Raw genomic sequence first — 27,739 nt, forward strand, 5'->3', positions numbered from 1 at the left:
AACCTCTGCAGAGTGTAAACCTATTCGAATAACCGTGTCCACGGTCATGGACATGCGAAGCGTGACCCCATTTGACTAGACTCAGGGTTCGTGTGTCTTGATGAGTACGTATGTGGACTAGATGTCCGTGAGATAAGGTTCCTGACTCGATCCGTCAGAAGTTGTGTGGTACTAAAGGTACACCAAATATGATAATAGAGACTGCGAAGTGAGGTGTAGCCCCTCCCAGGACCAAAAAACCCCAGATACAGCTGGCTACCTGTTTTGAACTATTAGAACTGTTTTAAAGACATTAGTTGTTGATATAACTGTACATCTGTATAAAACTGTTTTACGTTAAAACTAAAACTGCAAAGCCTTATCCTTGAAATTACCCCATCATGCATCTGTCAACACTTTGAAAGTAGTATAGGGCTTTGCTGAGTACCTTCTGTACTCACTTTTGCTGTCATTCAGATGAAGAAGCCGATGCCGACTTCGTCGGAGGTGAAGCTAGGGATGAAGAGTAGTCTCTAGAGTCACGTTCACACTCACGCTGCTTGTGGCTTGGGCTTTTTCTTCCGTTGTGTATTTGATGGCCGCTAGGCCAGACTTGTAATATACGGTATGTGATGTAACCTTTTGTACTTAGAACCTTAATATTTATGTATGAATTTTGACTATGATACTACAACTATTATACTGTACGTATCAACTACGTAATCTAGAGACTAATATAGAAGACACAGGAGATCCCGGCAGCGAGGGTCTTACAAGAATAGTGTACACTCAGTTGTGTAGACGTCTATGTAGACAGAACTAAAGTGTCAAGTGTTCCATGTAGCAACCAAAAGGATGGCCTAAATGAGAGGCTAGAGGAATGCATAGATGGAAATTAAAGTGTTGAGTGCTCCATGTATGCTTTTAGCCATAAACAAATGTCCCAATAGTCCAACTAAATCATCATTTAAAGTAAATAATTCTTTGGTGAGAAGAACTATGCACGACTTAGTCACAACTTTTAAAACATACTAACTCATGATAACAGCTTTATTAAAACAATTTCTAATATAAGAATGCTTATATTTTTATTGGCATGCTAGTTTTATTACTAATGTCTTGAAGACCCAAACCTCAGTCTTGGGATTTGAACTCGAGGAAATTCAGGCTTTTACTTTAAAATTTAAACGTTAACTCAGTGGTTCTAACTCAAAGAATTTTGATCTTTCATTGAATTTTAAATTCGAATCTTTGCTCCCCGATTTTCAATGTGAAACACGAAAAATGTACTTGTAAACTTAAAGTAGAACTTTCAACTTGACGAATCAAGATTTTCCTTATAAAATTTCGAAAGTTTCAACTAGAATTTACAAACTTCTTCGTGTAGAAACTTCATAACTTTTATCTAAAATTCTTGAAACTTTTGCCTCAACATATTTGTGGCTTTTCACTAGGATGTTTCTAACTTTTGCATCCTCCCGTACGTGGTGGTGTGTGAAAGAGAGCAAGGGACGAACGTACGGCCCGTGCTAGGGGTGCTTTAGCACGGGCTTGGTCTAGACAGCCCACGTATAGCACCCCTTCTTAGCCAAGTGAATTATCCCTCTTCTCGATTCTGACCCGTTAGCCCGAGTTCCGAGTCCCGTCCTCGAGACCCATCTTGACTCTCCATCCCCAACTCTGTGTCTTGGTTACTCGGGCACTCGGCTACTCCCCGGCAACACATGCGGCACAGTAGACCCGGCGCCCGCCCAGCGAGCAGAGCAGCCGAGCAAAAGCAGGAGCTGTCGAGCCGAGTCGCCGGTCACTGACAATAACTCCTAAGTAGAGATTAGATTGGGATTGGTAAATTAGTAAATGGTAATTGCCTAATTGAGTAATTGGTATGCACGATTGGGCATGTCCGCATGTGAGATATATTCATGTAGAGATTTAGCAACGGCCAATGGTAATTGGTAATTTAGCATGTGAGATGTTTATTGCTCTTCTAGCTGTATGATTTAATTCTGATTATTTGATGTTTTAGAGATTTAAAGATAGACAAATATTTTTCAAAAGAAGTACTTTATCTATGTATGATACAATTTTTCATGTTTTTTTTATCTATTTTTAATGATGACACTATACTTTAGTAGTATAACTTTAAATTAAAAATACTGTTACAAGTTAGCCCCTTGTTTCAATCTTGAATCCGCCACTGAAAGAGAGAGGCGTTCCAATTTGATAGTGAAGTAGTGACAATATCATTAAACGCTTGTCAAATCTTCTTCAGTTCTATCCAAGCTCACTTTTGACCGAATCTTTGTCCAAGAAGAAGCTATTCGCCAGCTTCCTGCTTCATTTGGTTTGTAGCCATACCGTGTACAGTAAAAAAATGACTCTCTCTTTTGGATGCGGCGAGATTAAGCGAGCATCTTATTAGGATGGACCAAAAGCTGAGCTCACGAGTTGGCTCGGCTCGTTACTGGCTTGACTTGGTTCAACTCGGTGTATTCTATAGCGAACCGAGCCAACGTATTAGCTCGAGCTCGAGTTGGCTAGTGAGTCGCTCGTGAGCCTGACAAGCCAAGTCCTCACAATATCAGCTGACCCACTTGAGCGGTGCACGGTCTATGTTCTTATCGGTCTCTTTTCAGTTCCAACTTATATTTCTAGTCTCCTAGTTACAAATCTTGTATACATCCGATGTCCTATGCCTTGGTCGCTATCAATCATGAGTGGTCTTGATGCGATGCTGCTCAACAACTCATTAGATCCACCCTCACCAGCAGGGCTCGCCCCCTGCTTCAAGGCTAAGCATGTAGATCTCTTTCAAAAAAATAGATAGGTCTTGTTGATGCGTGTGTAGTTTCTTATGCCGAAAGAGTAATTTATCGAGGCAAGCAAATGATAATTAAGTGAGGTTTGAAGCTCTAGATCTAGACGGCGCTAATAACCTAAAAAAATATGGGCAAGACCTGTTTTTATAATAAATATAAATTATAAAGAAATGGTGAATTTCTTATGCTTCTTCTTTTGTAAAGAAAGATGAGCTCTCCGACCGATAATTTTTCTTGGCAAACAGAATTAATTAAGTGGTGTTAAACAGTTTCAAATCACATTTGGATATGAGTTTTTCTCTATCGTGCTGGAAATTATGTAACAAACTTTTTAAAACTCCTAAAATTTCTTACAAATCAAAGAGACTCGTAGCTTCTCTACTGGTAGCATGGTAGAAATAAAAATATTTTTTTATTTAAAAAGTGTGTCTGGTTCGTGAGCCTAACGAGCTGGCTCGCGAGCTTAACGAATCAAGTCAAGCCAACTATCTGACCTGTTAACCTAACGAGTCAATCTGGACCTAGCTAGCTTAGTATCCAGGCCTACATCTTATGCGAACAAAATATATATCATATTTCTTAGTGATTTTATAAACATTTTTAATAATTATTGCTCGTCTAATCATTGATTAACTACAATTTGCATGAGGTATATATTTTTTAAAACCCCATAGGAAAAAAGATGAGTTTGCACCATCCATATAGATAGATGTGAACATCTCACAAAAATGATTAATCTTTATCTTGTTTATTAACTAACATATAGATCATCTCTTGATTTGCACGACCAACTAGCTATATGGTTCCAACGTGTCCTCTATCATACTTTTAATTGGTGTTACCATCCTTGTTAATCTCAGCACTATTTATTTCTCACATTTAATAGTTAAATTATTATTGAGGATTTTTATTTATAAGTATTTAACCCTCCTACGTTGCAACATAAATATTAAGTGATTGATCACGGTGCAAGGGATTCCGTGTTGCACGTCGTCATAGTGATATGGGAAGAACAACCTCATATAACAAGCACGTGTTACGAAGCAGCAAAAAGATCTTCTGACAATGGCCATATTTATTCTGAGGCTAGTGGGGAAATGTACTAAGTGTTCCAGTGATTCGAATGTTGGACATTCTGCTTAACATTTTGGTAAATTCAAGGAAGCAATATGGTTCAGTTTGCTCTTCAAGACAAGTTGAAGTGCTAGCCACCACAGGCCTCTAATCTGAAGCATCGATTTCTCACTCGACGGCCAGGATTGCTGATCTCCACCACCCTTCGGAAATCACTACTCGCCAATCGCCACCGGATCGAACCCATACCGGCTTCTTCCATCCGCCGCCGCCGCCGCCGCCGGCCCCGAAACCCCAAACCCCCAACCCGCCGCGGCCCCGCCCGAGATGGCTGCGTACCTGAGCATGGGCGAGGCGCACCGCCGCATCGCCGACTACCTCGCCCGCGTCGTCGACGCCATCTCCTCGTCTGACGGCGCCGCGCTCGCCTCCCTCCTCGCCATCTCCTCCGCGCCCGCCTCCACCCCGCTCTCCGACGCCCTCGCCGCCTTCCCGGACTTCCCTCGCCTCGCCGCAGACCGCTTCCCGAACCTCTCCGACCTCCTCGTCCCGCTGCTTCGTACCATCCACTCCCACTCCCGCCAGCGCTACGCCGACGCCTACTCCTCGTTCGAGAAGGCCGCCAAGTCCGTTCCACCTCCTCCCGATTCGGTTAATTCATTGGAGTTTTGGAAGATTTGACGTGGTTTTGGTTGCAGCGCGTTCCTGCAGGAGTTCCGGAACTGGGAGACGCCGTGGGCGATGGAGGCGATGCACACGGTGGCGCTCGAGATCAGGCTACTCGCCGAGAAGGTGAGCAGAGCCCGGAGGGGGGGGGGGCGATCTGGGTTTGTAAAGTTGTGTTTCAAGCTCATGTGTGCTTGTGGTTGTCTTGGTGTAGGCAGATAGGGAGCTTGCGACGAGTGGAAAGAACCCCGACAAGCTTCAGGCATCTGGGTCCTTCCTGATGAAGGTTTTCGGTGCATTAGCGGTATGTCATTCTGAAACCGTTGTTCGATGTTGTTGCTTGAATGATAATTTGGACTGTTAAGCATCAATTCGATCACTAGCACTGTTATGACCTGTACTTGTTGGTTGTTTTGTTAATCAGCTTGCCTTGAACAGTTAATGTTGAAATTAGAGGAGAAACCCTGGCTTGTTGCAGTTTATTATCATTTTCTGAGACATCACATCTCTTAACAACCTAAAGTGGGTTATTTTGCACATAAACTATTTGGAAGTGTTAGTAGCTAGCCGTTCAGCCTGTTTTTTGATGCATCGTATTTGCTTTTATCATGTAATGTGATGTGATAAAGATTTTCTCTCCAAACTGTCAGGTAAAAGGACCTAAGCGTATCGGAGCACTCTATGTAACTTGTCAGCTATTCAAAATCTACTTCAGGGTAAGATTCTGTAACCTGTGTAGTTGAATCTGTTAATCGAACGTAATGCAATGCATGCAATATGTGGAAAGCACATTATGTATGAGTAGCTAAATGCAGTATATGCACTAGCGCATTGGTTCTGTATTTAATATAAAAATGGTTAGGAGCTGATGACGAAATTATGCAGCTTGGAACAGTTAACCTCTGTCGTAGTGTTATAAGAAGTATCGAAACTGCCAGGAATTTTGATTTCGAAGATTTTCCAGTGAAAGATAAGGTGAGACGAGAATAATTTATGGACATTTTTCCCTCTCAAAGACTTAATCAGTTACCTTTGATTCTATCAAAATTTAATCGTGTGATGGTACAGGTCACTTATATGTATTATACTGGGCGCTTGGAGGTGTTCAATGAGAATTTTCTTGTCGTAAGCTCCCTATCTCTCTCGCAAGCTTGAACATATTCATGGTTAATAACTAGGATGCTTTGGCCTACAAAAGTGAAGCTGCTTACACCAGATTTTGTTTGATCGAATCAGGCAGATCAGAAGCTAACTTATGCTTTGATGCATTGCAATTCTCAAAGCGAGTCAAATTTGAGGTACTTGTATTGTATGGGGTTTTGTAGCATGTGATTTGTGATGTACCTATTTGTTGAGACTCTAATTTGTGTTCTATTTTCTAGGAGAATTTTGAAGTTTCTTATTCCAGTAAAGCTTTCAATAGGAGTATTGCCAGAAAGGATCCTCCTGGAGAAGTACAATCTGCTTGAGGTATGTCTACTCGTACTCTTAGATTCTTGCTTAACAGGAAGGAAGTTGTAGTATGCGATATATGCAATAGCATTGAACTGTCCACCTTCTCAACTACAAAACCATGCAATGCTATCCTTCGCAAGTTACTTCCGTAACGGCGTAAGCACAAAGTGCTTTGTTACATTTGAAGGAATCTACGTGTGACAGCATATCAAATTGGTTTGACTGAAAGTCTACATTCCGGTGCAGTTTTTGATGTATAAGTTAATTTTGCAAGGGGCAATATCTAGAAGGATTAGTGGCGATTGTGAAAATTTCTATATGGTATATGACTGAATAGTTTAGCCACACATTGGTTACATCTTGAAGAAATCTACATCTATCTATATATTATTATTTGAGTGTTAAAAGGGGCCAACATATTCGCTCCAAAGATCACGAAATTACTACGTTAATCAGAAAAAAGAAAAGGATCTAGATCACTCATTGTTATGAACATCAAACGGTCTAGATTAAACCAAAGAGTCATTATCAAATACGATTAATAAATAGCTAAATTTGTAATTAAAACTTATGGAAAATTAGCAGTTCTATTTTCATACGGTTTGGAAAGCAAAATATCTAAATAAAGAGTCCAAATAAAATAAAATTAATAATAATTGAAATTGGGGTTAGAATAGAAAAAAGAAGGATCCATATCAAATAGTCTTAGAAAAAACAAATTATTATAAAAATAAAATACCTAAATAAAGAGTCCATGCAAAATACAATTAATCAATAGCTAAATTTCATAATAAAAATAATGATTTTTTTTCAAAATTCTTACTAAGATAATCGATTAAGAAGCACTGTGCTGCTTAAGGTCGTTGCATCGAGCAGGCAGCAGGCAAGGCACAACACTCAAGCAAAGCAAACATATTCTAATTTTGGTTGGACTGCCTACACCTGACGCACCATTTTGGAAATTATCAAAATGTATACGAATTGAACCAATACATGTATATGATTCGAGTACAAGTTTTGGAGCATAAATAATTTTCTCTTCCACTAACATAATTTTATCTCTTCTAATTTTATGCTTTTCTAACTAAATGACACTAACTCATAAAAAAAAGCTAAAGAGACTAATTTTTAATCAAAGGTTATCGTGACAAAATATTGCAACGAGACTAGCCACGCTATTAGCGTGGACCACCTTGCTAATTTGTTGATTATTTGACAGTTTACAAGAGTACACCTATTCTTGTTAATTTTACCTTAAGTTCTATATGGGGGTGTTTAGAAGAAGTGTTGTGCAATACACCTAAGATCCGTGAGCCCTGTGAGACCCACTACATGCATTTCAGAACGGGCCCTTCTCCCTCCTACTGTTGTTGCTCAGTGTTTTAGAAACGGGTCTACCAGGCCATATACTTGGTCGTATACAAGGAACGGGTGTCCCTACCTGCTACCTTATAAATGTATAGTCAACAATTAGGCCACATAATGGCCCAATTATACCCAAATTATATTGTATAATCACTACTAGGAGGGTTGACCTGTTGAGTATCGGTTACCGATTTTTTTAACCTAGTCACTCTTGAGGCCCTGACTGCTCAACCTTTTTCACAACACCCCTTAGAACCATGGTTTGTGAGTTGTGCTGGTTATAATGAATATACTGTGTCTAGCTGTCATTGATCAAACATGAGGCTGTCTCTTCTATGAATTGCCGTAATGATGAATATACTATTTTAAATCATGATCAGCTCTGTTAGTTGATTTTGGAGATGAACAAGCCAAGTCGTGAAGGGGGAAATATGTTGTTTTAATGTGACACCTCAGGCTGAGTGTTGCTTAGTGACTGCTATTTTGAATTATCTTGCTGACCCTTCTGTTCTTCTCATTAACAGCTACTAATGTTTTAGTTGCTATCTATTTGTAAGCTCTGTTTTGATGGAAAAGCTTTGTTGTACTTATTGCTTTTGCTAAATATGCCCTTTTCCACTGTTGTTTTTTATTCGGTTCCATGAAGATGTTTGCCTTGGTTTTATGATTCTATAGTTACTCATCTGTGGTCTTAGCCTCTGACTTCTAGGGAGATTTCCCCTACTTCTTAATTGAGATTTGCACAAGTGGTAATATAACCTTTCAGTATGCAGATGTTGTGACCTCACTCAAGAGAGGAGATCTCAGGCTTCTCAGGCAAGCCCTAGACAGGCATGAAGACCAGTAAGTTCATCTGTTCCTCTACTCAAAAAGTTTCAATCCTTTCACTGTTTCTGATAGCTTATTTGTTTTGCAAGATTTTTGAAATCTGGCGTCTACCTCGTATTGGAGAAACTCGAACTTCAGGTCTATCAGAGATTGGTTAAGAAAATGTGAGTGCAAAATCAAAGTTGTCGCTGTCATGCACATTGCTTTCCATTATGACCAAGTCATTTTTTGCCTTGCTATTCTTTCACAGCCATATCATTCAGAGGCAGAAGGAACCAGCCAAGGCACATCAAATTAAGCTAGACGTCGTAGTAAAAACTCTCAAATGGCTTGAAATCGACATGGATGTGGATGAGGTGGTTTGAGAGTGCAGTAATCGAAATTTTCCTGTTGGTATATGTTTTTCTACGTGTGCTTAACCTAGTTTATCACCTTGCTATCAGGTGGAGTGTATCATGGCATGCCTCATATACAAGAATCTTATAAAAGGTTACTTTGCTCACAAAAGCAAAGTTCTTGTCCTCAGCAAACAAGATCCCTTTCCCAAGTTGAATGGGAAACCCGTTTAGCTACAGAATCATAACAGACAATCTTGTAGTCCATTGAACTTTCTCATAGTTTTGATGTGTTGGACACAGAAGTTCCTTGTTTTTGTAGTTACTGGAACGCTTTCCTGACAAGGACACTTGTATTTAAGCACTCTTGGAAGTATCTTGTATCAATGTATCATTATTGGCCTTCATTTTCAGACCCGATGTTTGTCTGTATGATCCTTCATTGAAATTTGTCCGCTCGGGTGGTCTTCCGTACTTAGGGCATTTGCATCAATTTTGGATTCTGCACGAGTGCATTTCCAAAGATAATCTCAAAAGATTCGTAGTTGTAGTTCGTGCTAGAGCTTGCCAACTTGCAAAAACTGTCTGCAAATTCAACCACTTGTGCACTGGGGAAAGACAATAAGTTTCAATTTTTATTTTTGTTTGCAAACACACATTCTAGCGTGTTCGACATATGATTTCATTTTGAGATTTTTTGACATGCACAAATGTACCTTGGGTGCAAGTGTACCCACGGACGCTTTCTGATCCAAAAGCTCTTACTGCCGCTGTACAGAGCAATTACCGCAGTACGTGTACGAACCGCATTGGTATTTTGGTACCCAAATACACGGTACACCTCATGTACTATACGTACATTCATCGCCGTGTACCGTAGCCAGCTCATCAACATGTGTACAAGATAGCAGCGGTACGGGTGAAGTAGTGAATGCATACGTCGTCACATCCGTATCCTGGATGAAGTAGTGAATGCATCGTATACAAGCATGTATGTACCATGGACTTATCGGGCCCGGATCACTTAATGAATTTCCAGGGCCAGTGCAGGCAGGCCTTGCGATTGCAGTGCCAATTTTCGGGTGCGTACAGCTTTCTAGTGCTATTTCCAGGCTCTTCTATCTCCTTCTCTACAGTAGCCAAGGGCGATTGACAGATGATTCGGGTTGCGATTGCAGTGACCAATTTTCGGGTGCGTACACCTTTCTAGTGCTATTTCCAGGCTCTTCTATCTCCTTCGCTACAGAGCCAAGGGCGATTGACAGATGATTCCGTTTCCGGCTCTGGTGAGCATGGAGAGATCATAGATTGACGCTGGGTGTATATATCTTTTCCGCGTAGTTTAGGTTTAAGTAGGATAAGGTTAGGCTTACCTACTGTGGCAATGGAATCATGTGGGTTCTTTTGCTTCGGCTCTAGCAGAGGTGAAGGTTGGTCGTGCTTGTCATCTTTGCCGCCTTCTTCGAGATGGAGATCATGGATTTTGGCCCTACGGTTTCCTCCGGCGATGACTTCAATTTTGAGCCCTTCACCAGTAAACTCGTTAGTTTTCTGTCCCTCCAATCTGGTGCTGTTGAAGTGATGGCGATGGCAACGGAGTCACTGGTTTCATCATTGTTGTGATGTGGAGGTTAGTCTACCACAACCTAGTGAGGATGGGTTGTTGATTTCAGTGCCTCTTTGTGGGTCAATCTTCCTCGCTAGTGTGTTCACTGGCGTTGGTGTCTGCACTGAGGTTGCAGCTGGAAGCGTCGGTTCGCTCCTTATCCAGCGAGATAACGGCCGATGGCTGTCTTGCATTGCTTGTCAGTTCAGCGATGTCAAGGCTCGTCTCTAGCGGATTATCCCTTGTGCAGAAATTTTTTTACGCATCCTCGTTTGAGGGAACAGCTTCCGGCTGCTACTTTAGTGTATTTCTCTGTCCAACTCTGGCGGGGCTATGCCATACACGGATTGTTCGACCATTGATGAAACAGAACTTTTATCTGTGTAATCAGAGGGTTGTAATTTCTATGTTATATCGATGAAATCCCAACCTGGTTCCTCTAAAAAATTGCAGTGTAGCGTATCATGCAGATTGCAGGGTAGAGCTGACTAGGTGCTGGATCATTTAGCAGCAGGGTTGACGAGCAACTCAACCTTCTCCACCTTTATATATGCTCATTGCATTGCATCAGCAACGATTGTTGAGCCGATCTCATGTTCTGCTGACACAGGTCACTCGAGAAATCCAGAGCCTGAGCTGAGGGGTGAACTCAGGTGTGGATGGCCGGACGCGAGCAGCGAGATGAGAACGGAGGACGGGCAATCTGCCTCTTCCAGTTCAAGGTGGTCTCCGATCCTCTCCTGCACCGTGCGCCGCACATAACTAGCTAGCTCGGCCGGGTTGCTTCGACGTCCAGCTCTCCGGTGCGGTGCGGTGCGCCTGTGCGTCACATGGTGCTCACCTCGACGACCCTAGTGGCCTCCATCCAGTGACGATCGACGACGACCCTAGTGCATCCAATAGTGCACGACGCATTTGTCAGTTGCACACCTGCCTCGCTCATGGCTTCTTCCCTGCCACTGAAAATATTACAGAGCGATCACTCTGCGGAATTATGTGCTCCGATCGAGTGGGATTAATAAAGCTAACGGCCTCCTGTTCTGAAGGCATCACAGCAACCCAAAAATCGTGCCGCCTAAACAAAGACAGGGCTCAGCTCCCTCATTATCGTTGCGTTCGCATCGTCTAAAAACAAAGACAGGCTCCCGATGTCCAAAAAACAGAAGAGGAATACGGCAAAAAGACACGGAGCCGTGTGGGAAACTAGAAGAGACCTTTTCGTAAAGCTTGGCAAGCATCTTTTTAACAGCGCCGATAGTTTGCTAGCTATAAGTGTATATATATTATCTATAGATTATATTAAACGTACCCTATTCAATTGGTTATTTATAAAGTTGTCTCTTTATATTTTTAATACTTACATATTATGTCTCATTTTCTTTCTGTTATAGACGGTCTCTTTAACGAGAACTAGCTGTGTTCTCTCTTCGCTCTATTTTCTCCACATCGGACAGATGCTGACATAGACCCGTTATAGCAAACTGGAAAGTGGTTCTCCCCGTCTGGTCCGAATCGCAGGGTCTGTGTTCTGTGGCCTGTTCGACGTGCAGTCAGTCGTACATGGTGCCTTGGGCCAAGGCATATAGCGATGCACCAGCAGGCGCGCGGGCGGGCCGGTGGAAGATCAGAAAAATCTTTTTAACTTAGCACGTGGAGAATAGCGCTAGTAACCTCACTGTAGCACGTTCAAGCTCATCTCGAAAGAATATTAGCTACCAAAGAAGCCAACAATACTTTCTTTCTAGTTTCTAGCCTAAATACGCCCAGACATGTGTGATGTGTCCTTATATCAGACGTTTCGTTGATGAAAGTTAAGGGCGTTTTTTTAAGTTTGGTCCTTTCCGAATATAGGATGGAATACAAATAAGATTTAGAAAGATACGTGGTTATGCATAAAATAACTTAGCGAATAATTCCCTCATTATATAATATAGTAAGGAAAAAGCAAGATACTATAGCAAATATAATGAGTTCAATACCTCTAAATATTTCTTTCCGTAGACGTATTGTTGATGACAGATTAATCTTCTGGTATAGTTTAGTGGCTAAAATAATACATATTGACTTAACAAACCAAGCATGTAAGTTTTGATGGAGCCTTCATGCCAATGGCCTTTTTTAATACAGTCAATATACAATAGGATGATTCATCGACCCGTTTTCTTTCCATCACGTTGACTTTGAAAGCTTAAGATATCGCTCAAAATTAAAAAAAAAATCTTATGGTATTTAGCTGGAGAAGTATTTTTTATCAAAGATAATTTGATCAAAAGAAAATGGAATAGGAACCCCAAATGTTGCTTCTATAACTGCAACGAGAGCATTGAATTTGGCGAATTGTGCAGATTGTTTTAGGTATTACTATACTATGGAATGTAAACCATATTATAGGTGGTTGGTTATGGACATGGATGGTAATAAAAAGAAGCCGATACTAATTGGGGTAGTCGTTTTATTTTAGACGATTTAGCTATGTCGTAATGAGATGGTCTTTAATAAAGTGGTAACAACCTTTTTTTTGCAATCACTCTTCAGGGCACATATGAGTTTAGATTTTAGAGAATGTTACAAAAGGAGGATCAAAGAGAAGAGATCAGACTGGTTTGTCAGAATTTGGAGGTGACGATTATGGAGTTTTTTGTCAAGAATGATTAACGGTTCAGTCATAAGTTATAAACTGAATCATATCATGTAACCTTTCTAAAATAACTACTCTTTTTATTTCGCTTTCAACAATAGACTAAGATGATATAATAATGCAGCAAGGACTGATGCAAAAGGTCGGAAGTTTTTCCCTTTGTCTCGTGTCCAAATTCTCACTTCTTTACTCGTATATATGTTGCCCTCATGTACATGTAACATCACTTTTTTTTAGTGCGAAATTAAAACCACTATAAGGTGCATGATTGAAGTGCTCGAGGCATTTCCAAGAACAAGCGTAGTAAAGCCAAAAGAAACCGTATTCTGTGGTTATTATAATTAGGATTGTGGAGTTAGGAAAAACATTTGTGTCCATATCGATAAGGCTTTTTCACTGTGACTAGGCTGACAATGATTCATGGATGCAATTCGAGGCGCATCTGTACACCCAATTTTTATCACAAATGATTGGAGTAGAAGAGGCCTGCTCACATTGTCTTGCGTTTCCTTTCTTCTGTTTTCCCCTAGAATCCATACACAAGGGCAGCAGGGACTAAACGTCCACATGACTTACATTCATCGCCATCTACCGTACCCAGCAGCACATCGACATCCGTACAAAATAGCGGCCGTATGGATGATCAGTTCGCATCCGATGATTCTGAGTTTCTACCCGGTTATGCGCCACGGACGAGGTGAACGAATCACAGGCCTAGGTGTTCCATGCACGGGCGCATGCATCGTCACAGTGCCACCATAGTGATGAACAAATCATACTACTAGTAAATGAGAACCGTACTAGCTTAGCAGTATCAGTTGCCGGACCCGATCTCATCTATTATTATAGGATATGGTTGCAGTTCTAATTATCCAGAGTCATATTCGAAGGCTCACGAATGCAAATATCTTATGAGATTACGTGACGTGCGTTCGAGACCAGACAAAACGACCCTAACTGTTTATCGTGTATCATACTGAGGTCTCAGGTCAGAGGTGACGTGCTTGAAATTAGGTCATGTCGGATGCTGGGCGCAGAGATGGACGACAACCAACGAGCAGCAAGAGTGACAAGGGCGCTAGAGCTAGATGGTGGTGAGCGTGTGACTTCCGTTCCAAGGCGGTCGCGACTGTCGAGCAACGTGCGCAAGAAACGAGCCGCACGCGCGCATGCCCACATGATACCATTTGTTGTATAGAATGGAATGATGTTGGATAGGATGATGCTAGATTAGGTAATACAGGTAGTTTGTTTGATTGGATGTATGATATAGTATGAAAATATATTTAGTTGGCTCTATGAGATGTTACGGAAATGTATTTGATTGGCTATATAGGATTATATGGGTACATGTTTAGTTGTCAAAAGTCATATATTATATTTATATATAACTTAATTATTTTATAGAAATAATAATTTTTTATTTGTTATTATCATATAAAATAATAATAAAATATATAGACAGAGTATTATATAGGAATTTCACTTCTTCACCGTATAATCTAGGGTTAAAAATAATTTTAAAAATTAATCTATCACATTATAGAATACGTATAAATTCTTTTAAGATTTTTAAGTAACATAAGCTTACTATTTTGATTTTAGGAAATTAAAGTTAGTGTTTATTCGGCTACTGTGCGGTCCCGGATGGCTTCGTGTTCGGCCGATTTGAGCGAACGAACTCGTACAGCATCCGGAGAGAATATGCCTGGAATCTGAACGGGAGCTCATCCAGGACGATGGCTCGTACGAGCATCCAAACGCGCGTACGCCGGCCGATAGTGCACCATCCAGGTCCTGGACGGACCCACGTACGAGCATCGAAACACTGCCTAAAGCACCCGAAGCTCGCGTTGAGGTCAATCGTCCACGGCGGCCGGCGCACTCGCGGCGACACAGGAGAAATGCCGTCGGCGATCGGTAGCAACAGTGTCAATCTAGAACTATTTTTTATTTTCTTCTTTTTTCTTCCATACTCAAATATCGAAGGAGAACCTTTATAGTACATCATGATACTAGATGATAGAGATTATTATTGTTGTGATCCAACCGTTTATTTTAGTAGGTATTATTGTAATTATCTTAATACTCTTAGGGGTAATTACGTCATTGACTGACCGGATTTCGGACCTTCGCCACCCATCATCAACCGACCGACGGAAGCTGGAAACCCTAATAAATGAAATAAACAGAATAAGTGAAAGTTTATCCGAAGAATAAACTAATATTTTGATCTTCCCTAATTAAACATATAGTTTACAAGTTTATCATGGTTTTTTTTCCAATCCTACACTTATGATACCCATGATACTCTTTAATGATATCTATGATACTGATGGGCGATAGAGTATCATTGGGCTAATCTAAACCACCGGATGAAAAAAATGGACGGCATGCACTCATTTAGATGTACTGTAAAAGTCCTCTATTGAAGAGGAAGGGATTTCTCTGGTACACCCAGAGGTAAAGGGGATTGAGCCCTCTCTATCTCCACGATGGATCCATCCATAGGTAGCAACTAGTAATGTGTATTTACTTATGGAATAGTTTAATTTTTAAAATAAAAATATTTATGATAAATTAAGTCCGTATAAAGCAATTTAATTCCTATGAAAATCTTTGATCTTCGACAGACGTTATGTGCATACATATGTGATAATGTGAGTGTGTATGTCTATAAGTTGTAACGGTGTTTAAAAAAAAAAAACCCCGAAACCTAGGCCTCCTATCCTCTTTCATTTATGAAGACGACAACTTGAAGTTGTGGATAACTTCCCCGGTTTTCTCTGCATTTTCGTCTCAAAATGATGCAATCGCACCCCGAAAATAAATTAGAATGTGACGAGTACAGCAGAGACATGGAGACGTGCGCGAAGTTAGAAAGAGATCTTAAGCGGAGCCAGCCGCTAGCTAACGCTCGATAGAACAGTCCTAGTGTTTGTATGACCTGTAGTATGTGAGAAACTAAATTGAAATAAGTCTTAATTTATATATGACAAGTGATTGATAAGTGTGTTGATTTGATTTGATGTTTTTGAGATTATATAGGCATATTTGTATACTGAAATGTTGATTTTGACTAACCAAAATCGCTAAAGAATTAGAGTCGACATTTCTTGTTTCTGAGTACAAGAAGATTGTACACGTCAGATGATTTAGTGCTGTGGAAAAATGAATACGTCAGATGGTTCAGCGTTTACACCAAGTACACACTGGAGGAATGCAACTTAGAAGCAATAATTCAAGTACACATCGGATGATTCGGTGATGAAGAAATATGAATACCGGAGTATTTCTTGTAGAGAGCATGTAAGATTAGCTCTGGTGGGCCAAGTGCTCGCCAGATGGTCCGGCGATATTGTGTCGTCGGAGTGATCATCGTAGTAATTCTTGCAGAGATTGTGCAAAACCGTGGTTCGAAGAAGTTGAATACGCCGGATGTTTCGATGATGGGACGAAGAATACGTCGGAGCATTTTGTGCAGAGAGGTTGCAAAACTTGCCGGTTTGATAAGTTGTACACGTCAGATGGTCCGACACTCAGGGGGTGCGCATGTCGGACCATCTGGCCTTCACGATTTCTCTGAGATGTGCTTTAATTGATGATTTTGATTATGGAGTAATCTATAATAGAATTGAAGATATGTGTCTGCTTGTCTAAAGTTGTGCAGGTAATGGATGCAATTTGGCGACCGAAGATTGGATGATCGGGGCCAAACGAGGTGCTTGGTCCTAGATGATCCAGGAGGCCGGACGGAGTCAAAAGTGGCCCTAGCTGTGCACATGTAAGTCAAGCAAAACTTGAAAGGAAGGATGAAGATGATATATTGATAAAATCAAGCGAAAGGGATATTGATACAAATGACAAGGCGGTCCGAGGGATCAAGAGCGGGAGAGACTTACCAGCGGTCAAGATCATAAGACAGAGGACACGTGTCAATATCAGGATGCTTGCTTAGGGTCAAAGCAAGCTGCAGCGAGTCACGTTTTGAGAAACATGCTAGACGGTTTCATAGTTTGGTCTGAAAACCATGGAAGGGTGGAGTGCACATGGCATCATCGCAAAGTTTGTATGAAGACGAAGCTAAATCATAAAGATGTCATGGCCGTCCGATGGATGGGGGAGAAAATGAACCAAAATACTTTCCGTGGTAAGTAAGAGTGTACTACAAGAGACGAATATTTTGAAAAAATATAGAAAAGTTAGGGATCAAAAAATCTAAGCCTATAAATAGAGAGGTGGGTCTATGAGAAAGGTGAAATCAACCACTTGAGCCTCTAAGCTATCCATATGAGAGCATTATGCTAGAGTTGTAGATGAGAGAAAGAGAAGTGCCTAGCTTTTGTATTATGTGAGAGCTTTGTAAGAATTTTTTTAATTTGTTTGAAATAGGACTAACATTTGAAAGTAATTAAGTTTATTTGTCTTCTCATGCTTGTATTACCTCTTTCTAGTTTTTCTCTATTGGTTCTCTTGAAAGTTTGCAAATTTTTCGGTTTTTAATTGTGATTTTTGTTTTTGTGCTTATGCTGAAAATTTTCATCTTGCTGGAGTTATTCTTCTCGTTACCAGAAATATAAAATTTACGTACATAATTGGGTATTAAATTCCATTGCCTATAAATCATCAACTTAGAGAATTTCTTCCCTGGTGTCTATTCCTTTTTATCAAAGTATTTCTTGCTTCAAGTTGTAATCTTTTATAGCTATAAACTGTGGAATTGATTTTAATGGAACCTAGGGTTCATATACAACCATGATAGCTATGATTTAATTTACATTCTTGATTGTAACTTGCTACTTTCTATATTTTGCTTCCGTTTAAGTTTTCTTAAGATGGGTAAGATTATATATTCTTAAGAATTTAGTAAGATATTTATTCATTTTTCTCTAATCATCCTTCTCGATTCTATAGTATGCATAGAGCATGATGGCTGTACCAAGACAGCTTTGCATGGAGGGACAGTCCATGCTTGCTCCAAGTGACTTCCAAGACAGCTTTTAGCATGGCCCTGATGAAACTCCTTGAGCTCTGGCTTTTTCACACGGCTCAACAACGATACGTATATATTTTCTGTGCTGTGTCTCTCCTTGGTTAAATAAACAAAAACATAGTCCTGCCAAAGTCCATAAAAATAGCCCTGCCAATCAAATATCCAGAGATGAAATGGCCACACATCTTCCTGAAAAAAATGAAGTGCGGGGGGTGACTTTTTTCTCATTAAACACGCGTCACAGTTCCGAATAATTTTCGCCGAATCGTCCATAATTCTCAAAGCTAATCCGATCCAGTCGCCCGGAAAAAAGAATTGTACATTCAGGGGCGGATCATGGGACTCCACGCCAATGGAAATCCCCTTAGCATCCCTAACAATTTTCTTTTGTTATGGATGAGTAAGAGGAAGAAGAAACGGAAAAAGAAAAAAAAAGGTAAATAGTGACGGATGAGATCCTCTAACTGATTTCTCTATATCCGTCACTATTTATATTATTAAAGATCAAGTCAGCATGTAAATGTGAAAGGCGTGCGTGCTTTTTTAACCTATCACGTGGTGTATCACTGAAGCACGTTCAAGTCCATCTCAAAGAATATCAGCTGCATACCTAGCAAAGCAACCAACGGTAAAATACCATACGTATCCTTCACTTCTTTGCACCAGATGTTTCAAGCAAAAATCCAAAATTAGACAATATACATGTTCATATTTACCGAAATAAACAACATATCGTCGTATTTACAATTTTAGCATTCGTATTCGGCACATTATTTACCAAAAATGCCATATTCGGTACACAATATGCCGAATATGGTACTGTAGCACCGTATTCGGCACACGGTGTGTCGAAAAGGGGTTACATTGCCATATTCGGCACATGATGTCGTGTATGAACAGTAACATCAGCGCGTTTGAATTTCTCTTTCGCTCTTTTTCAAAACGGTGGTCTTCTGTTACTCCAAAAAAATTTTAAAAAAATTTATATGTTCCATAATCCATGTGCAACCCATTTTAATTGTATTCACCCATAAAATCATTTGTATATTTTAAACTAAAATTCTCCAAAAAAAGACTACTTTTATAACTTGTAATAATTGTTAGTGTCTTAAATAAATTTTCAAAAATCTAGAAAAATTCACTAATATTCTTATTATGTGATGAAATAATTTCTAAAATTATTCCGAGTACTAGGTTATATGATTAAAAAGTTAGTTACTTTGTAATGCTCCATTTATATGCATTTTATATAAATAGAGAATTACACAGGAACTCACTTTTTTATCATATAACCTAAGCCTCGGAATAATTTTAGAAATTATTCCATCACATAATAAGAATATTAGTGAATTTTTCTACACTTTTGGGAATTTATTTGAGACACTAAAAATTATTACAAATTATAAAAGTAGTCTTTTTGGAGAATTTTAGTTTAAAATATACAAAGTATTTTTCGGTGAATCCAATTAAAATAGGTTGCACATATATTATAGAATACGTAAAAAACGTTTTAAAATTTTTGGAGTAACAGAAGACAACCGTTTAGAAGAAGAGGGAAAGCGAAATTCAAACGCGCTGATGTTACTGTTCATACGTGACACTGTTCATGCCCGGCTATACGTCACATGGTGTGCCGAATATGACACTGTATCCTATTTTTACACACCGTATGCCGAATACGAGTGCTACAGTGCTATATTCGGCACACCGTGTGCTGAATATAGCATTTTCAGGGTATGGTGTACCGAAAATCAATTTTCGGTAAATAAAGTGCCGAATACGAACACTAAAATTATAAATACGATGATATATTATCTATTTTGGTAAATATGGTCATATATATTATCTAATTTTGGATTTTTACCGTGCCCAAATTCACTTCTTTACTCGTATGTTGCCCTGATGCACGTACATGCAACATCACCTTTTTCTATCCACGAAAAATCAAATGGTTCGAAAGTGAAACCACTATAATAAGGTGCATGATTGAAGTATTGTAGTATTATTACAGAAAATATCATCCACGTTCCTTTTTCACTGTCGGTCTTTAACCTTTAGACGAGGAAAAAATCATACCAGCAAGAACCAGTAGTGATAGTGATTATCATTAATGGTTCGTAACACGAACTAGCAATAATGTTCAAATTATCATTGCTGGTTCTTGAAAGACGTGTCCTTAATATCCAGTCGTGATAATATTTATCTCAACAGGTTTGTATTTCAAATCAGCAATGATAAATATTTATCGTTATTAGTTCTTAAAAAAGATGTGCCTTTAATAACCTGTAGTGATAGTATTTATCTCTGCCGGTTCGTATTACAAACTGATAGTGATAATTTTTATTATTGCCGGTTCGTAAGCTACACTGGCAGAGCAATAATTGAGGACGACGAACCAGCGGTGTTAATTATTATCATTATCGGTTCATATTCTCAACCAGCAGCGATAATTTTTTTATAAATTGAACTCGTTTCCCTGAGCTGTGCCTATCTTTCATTTCGCTCTCTCCGAAGTCGCTCTTGAGGGGTAGTGACGGTCAAAGTGGAGTGTTAGTTATTGAGCATCTTCACTGTGACTGCCTCTACCCCTATTGCATCGCTTCAACACCACTCACACGAGCTTCTCGCCGTAGTCACTGTTCGTCGAGCCCGACGTCTCCCGAGCCAACGCACGCCTTCATAGTCTCATTCCTCTCACCGCAGTCTCCTCTCACCATCTCCTGTCCGAGTAGGTAGCCACCGCGCGTATGTTCGTCGAGCCTACCATCTCTTGAGCCAATACACAGCCACGCGCCTTCTTTGTTTCCTCATCTCCTCTCTCCACATCTCTATTGCGTGAATGTTGTGTGAAGATATTTGTGGCAATAGATAGATCTAAAAGAATGGCAAAAAACACAGTCGCTTCAAACTAAATTTGAACGTTAAATATTGTGCTTTTGCTATTGGTTTAGGTTTACTATTGTCATTCTCTCGGACAGTAAATTCAGTCGGCTAACACGCAAGATGTATAACAAATGGGGCATGGTTGCTGTATCAGTAGCTTTTTGATGTAGAACATCTGAAGAGCTCTTGGTACAACATCTTCACAACATTTATTTCTATTTTTAGATTTAGCTACACAAAATACTCTATCACGAACATTTTGGCATGGAGTTTCTGTCTTAAGTTTGACATCAAATTTAAGACATATCCACATGCTGAAGAGTTCATAGTAGATTATTTTTGCACATCTGAAAGGATTATCATTGTCAGTTTATGACTTGAATCAGCAGTGATAGTGGTTATCATGCTAATTCATATTATTAACCAACAGTAACAGTATGGTTATCACTGCTGGTTCAAAGCTTAAATCAAGTGATATTTATTATCATTGCCAAATCGGTAATGATAATTATAAATTATCACTGTTATTAATTCACTGTCAGTTTAAAAACCGACAGTGATGTTAATTTTGAACTGACAATGATGATTTTTATTATAGTGTAGCTAGGCTTTTTCCAAGCACAAACCTAAAAGTAAACCAAGAAACCGTATTCTGTGGGTATACACAGGATTGTGGAATTAGGAAAAGCATTTGTGTCCATGTCGACAAGCGTACCTCTTGTATCTAAAGCAGATGTCGCAGTCCTCGCTTTGCAACACAAGTAGAAAAATGCACGGCTGTGTGCTAGTATTCCTGAACAAATTAGAGCACTGGTTATATATACATATCATCTAAAAAATATATACATATCCTGTTAGGTTCTTGCTTTTTCCAGAAGCGACAATATACCTTAGTTTCGAAAAAAGAAGTGATGACCATATATATATATTAGATATGGCTTAATTCTTTTACATGCACTTGGGGAATAATAATGTGTTGGTGTGAAAAGGAAAGAGAAAAGGTTAAGAGGATATGTAGATGTTGGTGTGAACTGCTGAAACTTTTGAACTATATCATTCAGCGTGCACCTGGCTTGCAATAAAGCTCTGCCTGCTTTTGGGCTGCCTTTGCTGCTGCCTGCCTCATCTGGCAGCCAGGTTCAACACATGCCATAATCACCGGCTGTGGTTGCTGGAATGGCCCAGCAATGCGTGGAATGATTTGTGCTGCTCGCTCCTCGATCCGTGCAAGGCGCATGTACAGTGGCATGGCTTCAGCAACTGGATGGAATCTGACGGATCCCCTTCACCAGTTACCTGTGTGCCGCAAGGAGCCAAGCCATGATGGGAATCTCTGCTCGACAGAGCCATGCAATGCTGCTGTATGAGCTCGATGGATGCATCGATTGGACGCGCCCTTTGCGTTGGCGCGAAGAACGTCGGATGATGGGTATGCATCAAACACAGAGGCAGCCCTTTATCATGACTTCACTGGAGAATATATGAAGTCATGTCGTCAATTAAGTTGTTCGATGAATATGTTATTTTGAAGCAGGAGCCCGATCGATATACTGTGCAAGTAGGGGCGGATCCGGGGGAGAACAGGAAGAGGAAGAAAAAGAAGAGGAAGAGATGGATGAGCCCTTATCTGATTTCTCTCGTCCGCACTGTGTACATGGAAGGATTATCATCATCAATTTGATGTGGTCACGTCGAGAGCCGCATACTTGCACAGTATATTGGGGGCATCTCCAGCAGCAGTGGAGGTATCCCGTGCTACAGTACCTCGCAAAGAAATTGGTTCCCAGCAGATCCCCAGTGCTACAGTACCCCCGCAAGGAAATTGTTCTCAGATCCCCTATCTGGTACAGTACTGCTACAGTGTTGCGGAGAGTACAGTGGGCAATCTCGCTGGATACTGTAGCTGTACTGTTTATAGGGTTGCCAGTGGATCTGGAGGGAGGAAAACATTATAGCAATACTATAGTAGTACTGTTTACAGATGCTGGCAGTGGATTTGGAGGGAGAAAAAAAGTAGTAAAAGATAGAAATAGGGTAGTTGTTGGAGATGAAAAAAATAAAAGATATTATAATAATATTTTTGAGAATAAAATTTTGAGATAGCTACTGAAGATGAATTTATGCTGTTTGGCTGAGCTCTGCAGCCAGCCTTGTCAGGTAAGGCTCGACCTCTCGGTCCCCAGTGGACCTAAGCTAGTACTGTAACACGAGAAGCATGAACGGTACCTCCAATGGCTCCAGGTGCCTTACGAGGAGGAATTCTCGATATTACACGTTGCTAAAGAGAGAGAAAGAAATATGGCCAAACACCACGATTATTATTAGCTCAAGTGTCAGGTTATTAGAAGCAGAAACCAAGGTTTAACATGTTTGTGTTTTTTACGTGATACGCAGCAAGATTGCTATAATTGGTGTCCTCGTGGTTCACACACACGTTTCATTTAGAAAAAATACTTTGCATGCTCAAGGCACAAAGCATTGGGTATATAATGTACAGCCTCGTTACTGTAACGGATTTCTTTGAGCATAGTATCAAGCAGAACACATGGTTGGGTAATACTCAAATGAACAGGAGACCAAGTGGAATCAGGAGCCTTTGTTTGTGAAAGGGAACATGTGCTACTGCCATTCCAAGGAATAAACCCTGAACGCCCTTAAGCAGAAAGAGATCGACCAAGCCCTTACTTAGTGCTGGTATAGCACTGTTCTACAAGACAAGATCCATTTTCAGTGACCACAACTCCACAGGGATTATGATACGGAACGCCTTTATTTTTTAGAATACGACATGTAATGCTATTGACAACAAGAGACAAGGGGGAGCTGGGAAAAAGAATCCAGACGAGAACCTGCCTTTGCAAGTAATTGGGGGTGATTATTTAGCCCCAAAGTACTACCACCACTAGTCAGCTACCAACCAACGGTGGTAGTAGTAGTAGTTAGTAGTTTTATACCGGGTTGGTAAAGAGTGATGGACTAAATTATTTAGGGCCCGTTTGGAACATAATGATTTTACAGTAGCTAGCAGAAATTTCATATGAAACAGTACAATATTTTTTAGAAATCATGTGAAATTCTCACGTTCCAAGCAAAGCCTTGGAAGGGGTTAGATCTTGATGCGGTACAAAGTCGAACACTTCTCTTGTGATAAAAGAACCAGGAATCTGAAACTTGTTTTAACCTTGGTTCTATTGCAAGCGAACATGGTTTAGCCCCTTGTAACTTGATGGTCCTTTCTTATGCTGGATACAATCCCAGTTCACGAGTCCAGTTTGTAGCAAGAAATAAGCTCATACCAGCCGTGTCGAATTAAATAAGTGGTGACGACCATCTCTTAATATATTCTCTTTATTTCATTCCCTTCTCGATTCTTTTCTTCGTTTCTATTTTTTTTATTTTCTCTCATTTTCAACAGCTTCCTTTCGAGAAGAATCTTAAAGAGAAATGTGAGAGAATCCCGTCCTGAAGAAAATGAGCTTAAGAACTCCTTCGTGACGGGAACCATAAAAAAAAACCGTTGAAACGCTGAAAAAAACAAAAATCCATGATAAAAAAATTCTAGTCCTGAAAAAGAACCATTAGAGATGATCTTACTACTCAATGCCACTAGCAATCACATTCCGGGCCCATCGTAACATATACCAATCAGCACAGGCAGAGCGCTCAATGGCTCAAAGTGACCTGTCATCTGCATCGCTGGTTGTAGCCTATCACGCTGAACCAGGTGGACTAACCTCCAAAACAACAATTCAGCGATGACAAGCGATCGATAGTGTGCGTGCATTGACCAGGCGGGCGACGAGCACACTTGAATCGCAAGAAACAAAAGTGCCACCAAATCGCTGCCCACATTGACAGCAGCCGGGTCTAAAAAAACAAGTACGGAGTACAGTAGGAGCTACTCCAGTGTACACTGCATCCCTGATAGTAACCGCCGCTGCTCACATGTGTCAGATTCCCTGACGCACAGAGACGGGGCTACGCGCCAAACTGGTGTTCGGACTCACTCGGCTCTTCGTTCCATTCACTTCACTCCTCCGGTCAATTCCTGCCAGAAGCTCTTGCTGCTACAGGGTAGCTGGGGGATTTTACTAGGGAATTCCTGTCCTTCATCTTCAGAAGTAGGCAGGCAGACGAAAACAATCTCACGCAATGACACTATTGCTGCTGAGACGTTGACATCTTAAAGACATGTTGTTTTTCACGCACATTTACCATGTCAACGTAGAAAATTATGAACAATGTATACTCCGTACGTGCATATCTACGGTACCTAAGCTAAGCGGATTCTACCGGGTCAACCAGCGAGCAACAAACCAGATGACGAGGTCCATAACTACTTGGCTCGGCTGAGCTCACTCCCCGTCCCCAGCCCCCGACATGGCAACCGTATTCCACCCGTCTACCTGACTAAACGACCCCCGTCCAGCCAAACCGATTCACCCAGGTCCCAACCAACGCGACCGCACCGCACCAGCCAGAGATCCGGATCTCCTGACTTTACAGGCGTAAAGTCTGCGACGCACAGTGAACTATGAGGTGCGCTAAATCTGGTCTATCCATTTTCGATCAATACTCATAGTGGAGTAAAATCAGAGGATATCCGTTGCTTCACCTCGGTGAAATTATTGCGAGTGGTAAATAGTAGTATCAAATCATGTCCATCCATATACGATCTAACGGTTCACGGCGTACCTTTGAAGTCAAAGGATCCATCACGCACGCACCGAAGCGAAACCGAGCCAAAACCGCACTCCCGGCAGTGAGTGTTGAGTGAAGCTCATCGCGACCGAGCGATCCCTTCCAGGCTAAGGCTCCAAAAGGAGGCTCCTCCCCCTCCGCCTCTCGTCTCTCTCCCCCGGCGCATAAAACCAAGCAAGCGCGCACCTCACTCCCAGTCCCAGACAAGCCACAAAGCACCCAAACCCCAAAAGCAAAGGGGAAGAAACAAGCAAAGACATGGCCACCGCAGCAAAAGCGCCCTTCTTCCGCCGCCGCTGAGCTAGGTATACATACTCCCTCGCGACCACACGCCGGTCCATGGGTGCGGCGCGTCCGCGGCGCTGGAAGCTGCCATTCCACCGCGCCGGCAGCGCGCCCTCGTCGCCGTTCTCTTCCGAGTCGTTGCCCGCAGCACCGCCTCCCTGCTCGCCGGCGCGGCCTGAGGCGTGGGCGGAGGAGGCCGTGCCGCCGGAGTTCGTGTGCCCGGTCTCGGGCGCGCTGATGGCGGACCCGGTGATCCTGCCGTCCGGGCAGACGTACGAGCGGGCGTGCCTCCAGGCCAGCGCGGAGCTGGCGTTCTTGCCCCCCGGCGTTGAGTCCGGGGGTGCCGACACGATGATACCTAACTCGGCGCTCAAGGCGGCCATCGGCACATGGTGCGCGCGATCCGGCCGGGCGGTGCCGACACCGCCGTCGGCCGAGGCCGCCCGGGAGGCCGTCCTGCGCTCGATGCCCCCGGCCGCCGCCAAGTCTGTCAGGACAACTAGGCGCGCGGCGATGGCCAGCTCGTCCAACTCGTCCTACTCGTCGCCGGCGTCGACGTCGTCGTACGGATCGTCCTCGGAGATCACCGCGGCGGAGGAGGAGGTGGACGGGAGGCCCGTGAAGGAGGCACCGCAGAAGAGGATAATCAAGGAGGTGGAGGTGGAGACGGCAGCGGTTGACCCGTTGGAGGACGAGGTGGTTGCCAAGGTGATGGAAGCGGACGAGGAGGGGGTGGTGGCGGCGGCGATGGCCTCGCTCCGGGAGGCCACGCGGGAGAGCGCTGAGCGGCGGCGCGCGCTGTGCAGTCCACGGCTGCTCGGCGCGCTGCGGCGCGTGCTGCTGCTCCCGCGGCACGCCGCCGCGCGGGTCGACGCGACCGCGGCGCTGGTCAACCTCTCCCTCGAGCCGGCGAACAAGGTCCGCATCGTGCGGGCCGGCGCGGTACCGGCGCTCGTGGAGGTTCTCCGCTCGGGCGCCTCCGCGGCCGAGGCGCGGGAGCACGCGGCGGGGTCGCTGTTCGGCCTGGCGCTCAACGAGGACAATCGCGCCGCCATCGGCGTGCTCGGCGCGGTGCCTCCCCTCCTCGACCTCCTCACCTACCCCGGTAACCCCGCGCGCGCGCGCCGCGACGCCGGGATGGCGTTGTACCACCTCTCCCTCGCCGCCGTCAACCAGACCAAGATCGCGCGCTTCCCGGGTGCGCCCAAGGCCCTGCTCACCGTCGCGTCCAGCGCCGCCGAGCCGACCCCGATCCGCAGGCTGGCGCTCATGGTGGTCTGCAACGTCTGCGCCTGCGCGGAGGGCCGCGCCGCGCTGATGGACGCGGGCGCCGTGGCGGCCGTCGCGGGCATCCTTTCCTCTTCCCACGACGCCGCCGCCAACCGCAGCGGCAGCGGCAGCGCGGACCTCGAGGAGTGGTGCGTGGCGGCAATGTACGCCATGAGCCGCGGCAGCCTCCGGTTCCGCGGCCTGGCGCGCGCCGCCGGCGCGGACCGGGCGCTCCGTCGCGTGGCCGACGAGGGCGCGCCCGGCGGCGTCCGGCGCGAGATGGCGAGGAAGACCCTCCGCGCCATGCTTGGCGACCTGGACGAGGACGACGGCAACGACCTGACCGGCAGCAGCCTGGAGTACGGCGAGGGCGACGACTGCGGCGGAAGCATCGTGTCGGACGGGCTCATGTCGTTCCGGCGCCGGCAGCGCGAGGTCGGGGTCTCGTCCTGCGGCAACACCGCCGAGTTCTGAAACGATCCTCCTCCGCGATCGATGATCCTATTCCATCCCGCCATGTTTTGTATGTAAAATTGCTTGCTTTAGGTTCACAGCGTTACTATCTGTAAGACATTTGTGCCGTGTCAGACGATGAAAAACGCCCTTGGTTTTTGGAACTGTGATGCGTGAAATGAAGCATTCGTGCTCGTGCGATCTCCGAACTCGCGTCCTGGGACTAATCCGTCGAAAATGCTCTCTCATCTGGTGCTAAAAATCGGCTCTCATCTGGGGCTAAAATTCGGCTGTTGCAAGATCAACTCTCCACCAGTACTGTAAAATCGGCTATTGCAAGATCAATGGATTTCTTTGCTGTACCTTGTTCGATCAGCGCTGGAGATGTCG

At 42.8% G+C, this 27,739-nt stretch overlaps 2 protein-coding genes across 2 annotated transcripts; both read left to right on the forward strand.

Annotated features, from left to right (window-relative positions):
* The first annotated feature begins 4,018 nt into the window (after positions 1 to 4,018).
* Positions 4,019 to 8,928, forward strand: LOC133902158 (enhanced ethylene response protein 5). The gene is made up of 12 exons (XM_062343758.1): positions 4,019 to 4,498; positions 4,571 to 4,664; positions 4,753 to 4,842; positions 5,189 to 5,254; positions 5,424 to 5,513; positions 5,607 to 5,663; positions 5,775 to 5,836; positions 5,921 to 6,008; positions 8,125 to 8,201; positions 8,276 to 8,350; positions 8,437 to 8,542; positions 8,630 to 8,928. The coding sequence occupies exons 1-12, from the start codon at positions 4,200 to 4,202 to the stop codon at positions 8,753 to 8,755; spliced, it is 1,230 nt and encodes a 409-aa protein (XP_062199742.1). The 5' UTR covers positions 4,019 to 4,199; the 3' UTR covers positions 8,756 to 8,928.
* Positions 8,929 to 25,451: 16,523 nt separating this feature from the next.
* LOC133901755 (U-box domain-containing protein 39-like) lies at positions 25,452 to 27,513 on the forward strand. Its single transcript, XM_062343232.1, has one exon. The coding sequence runs from the start codon at positions 25,682 to 25,684 to the stop codon at positions 27,368 to 27,370; it is 1,689 nt and encodes a 562-aa protein (XP_062199216.1). The 5' UTR covers positions 25,452 to 25,681; the 3' UTR covers positions 27,371 to 27,513.
* Positions 27,514 to 27,739: the final 226 nt, after the last annotated feature.

Source organism: Phragmites australis, chromosome 20, assembly GCF_958298935.1.
Source record: "Phragmites australis chromosome 20, lpPhrAust1.1, whole genome shotgun sequence".
NCBI lineage: Eukaryota > Viridiplantae > Streptophyta > Magnoliopsida > Poales > Poaceae > Phragmites > Phragmites australis.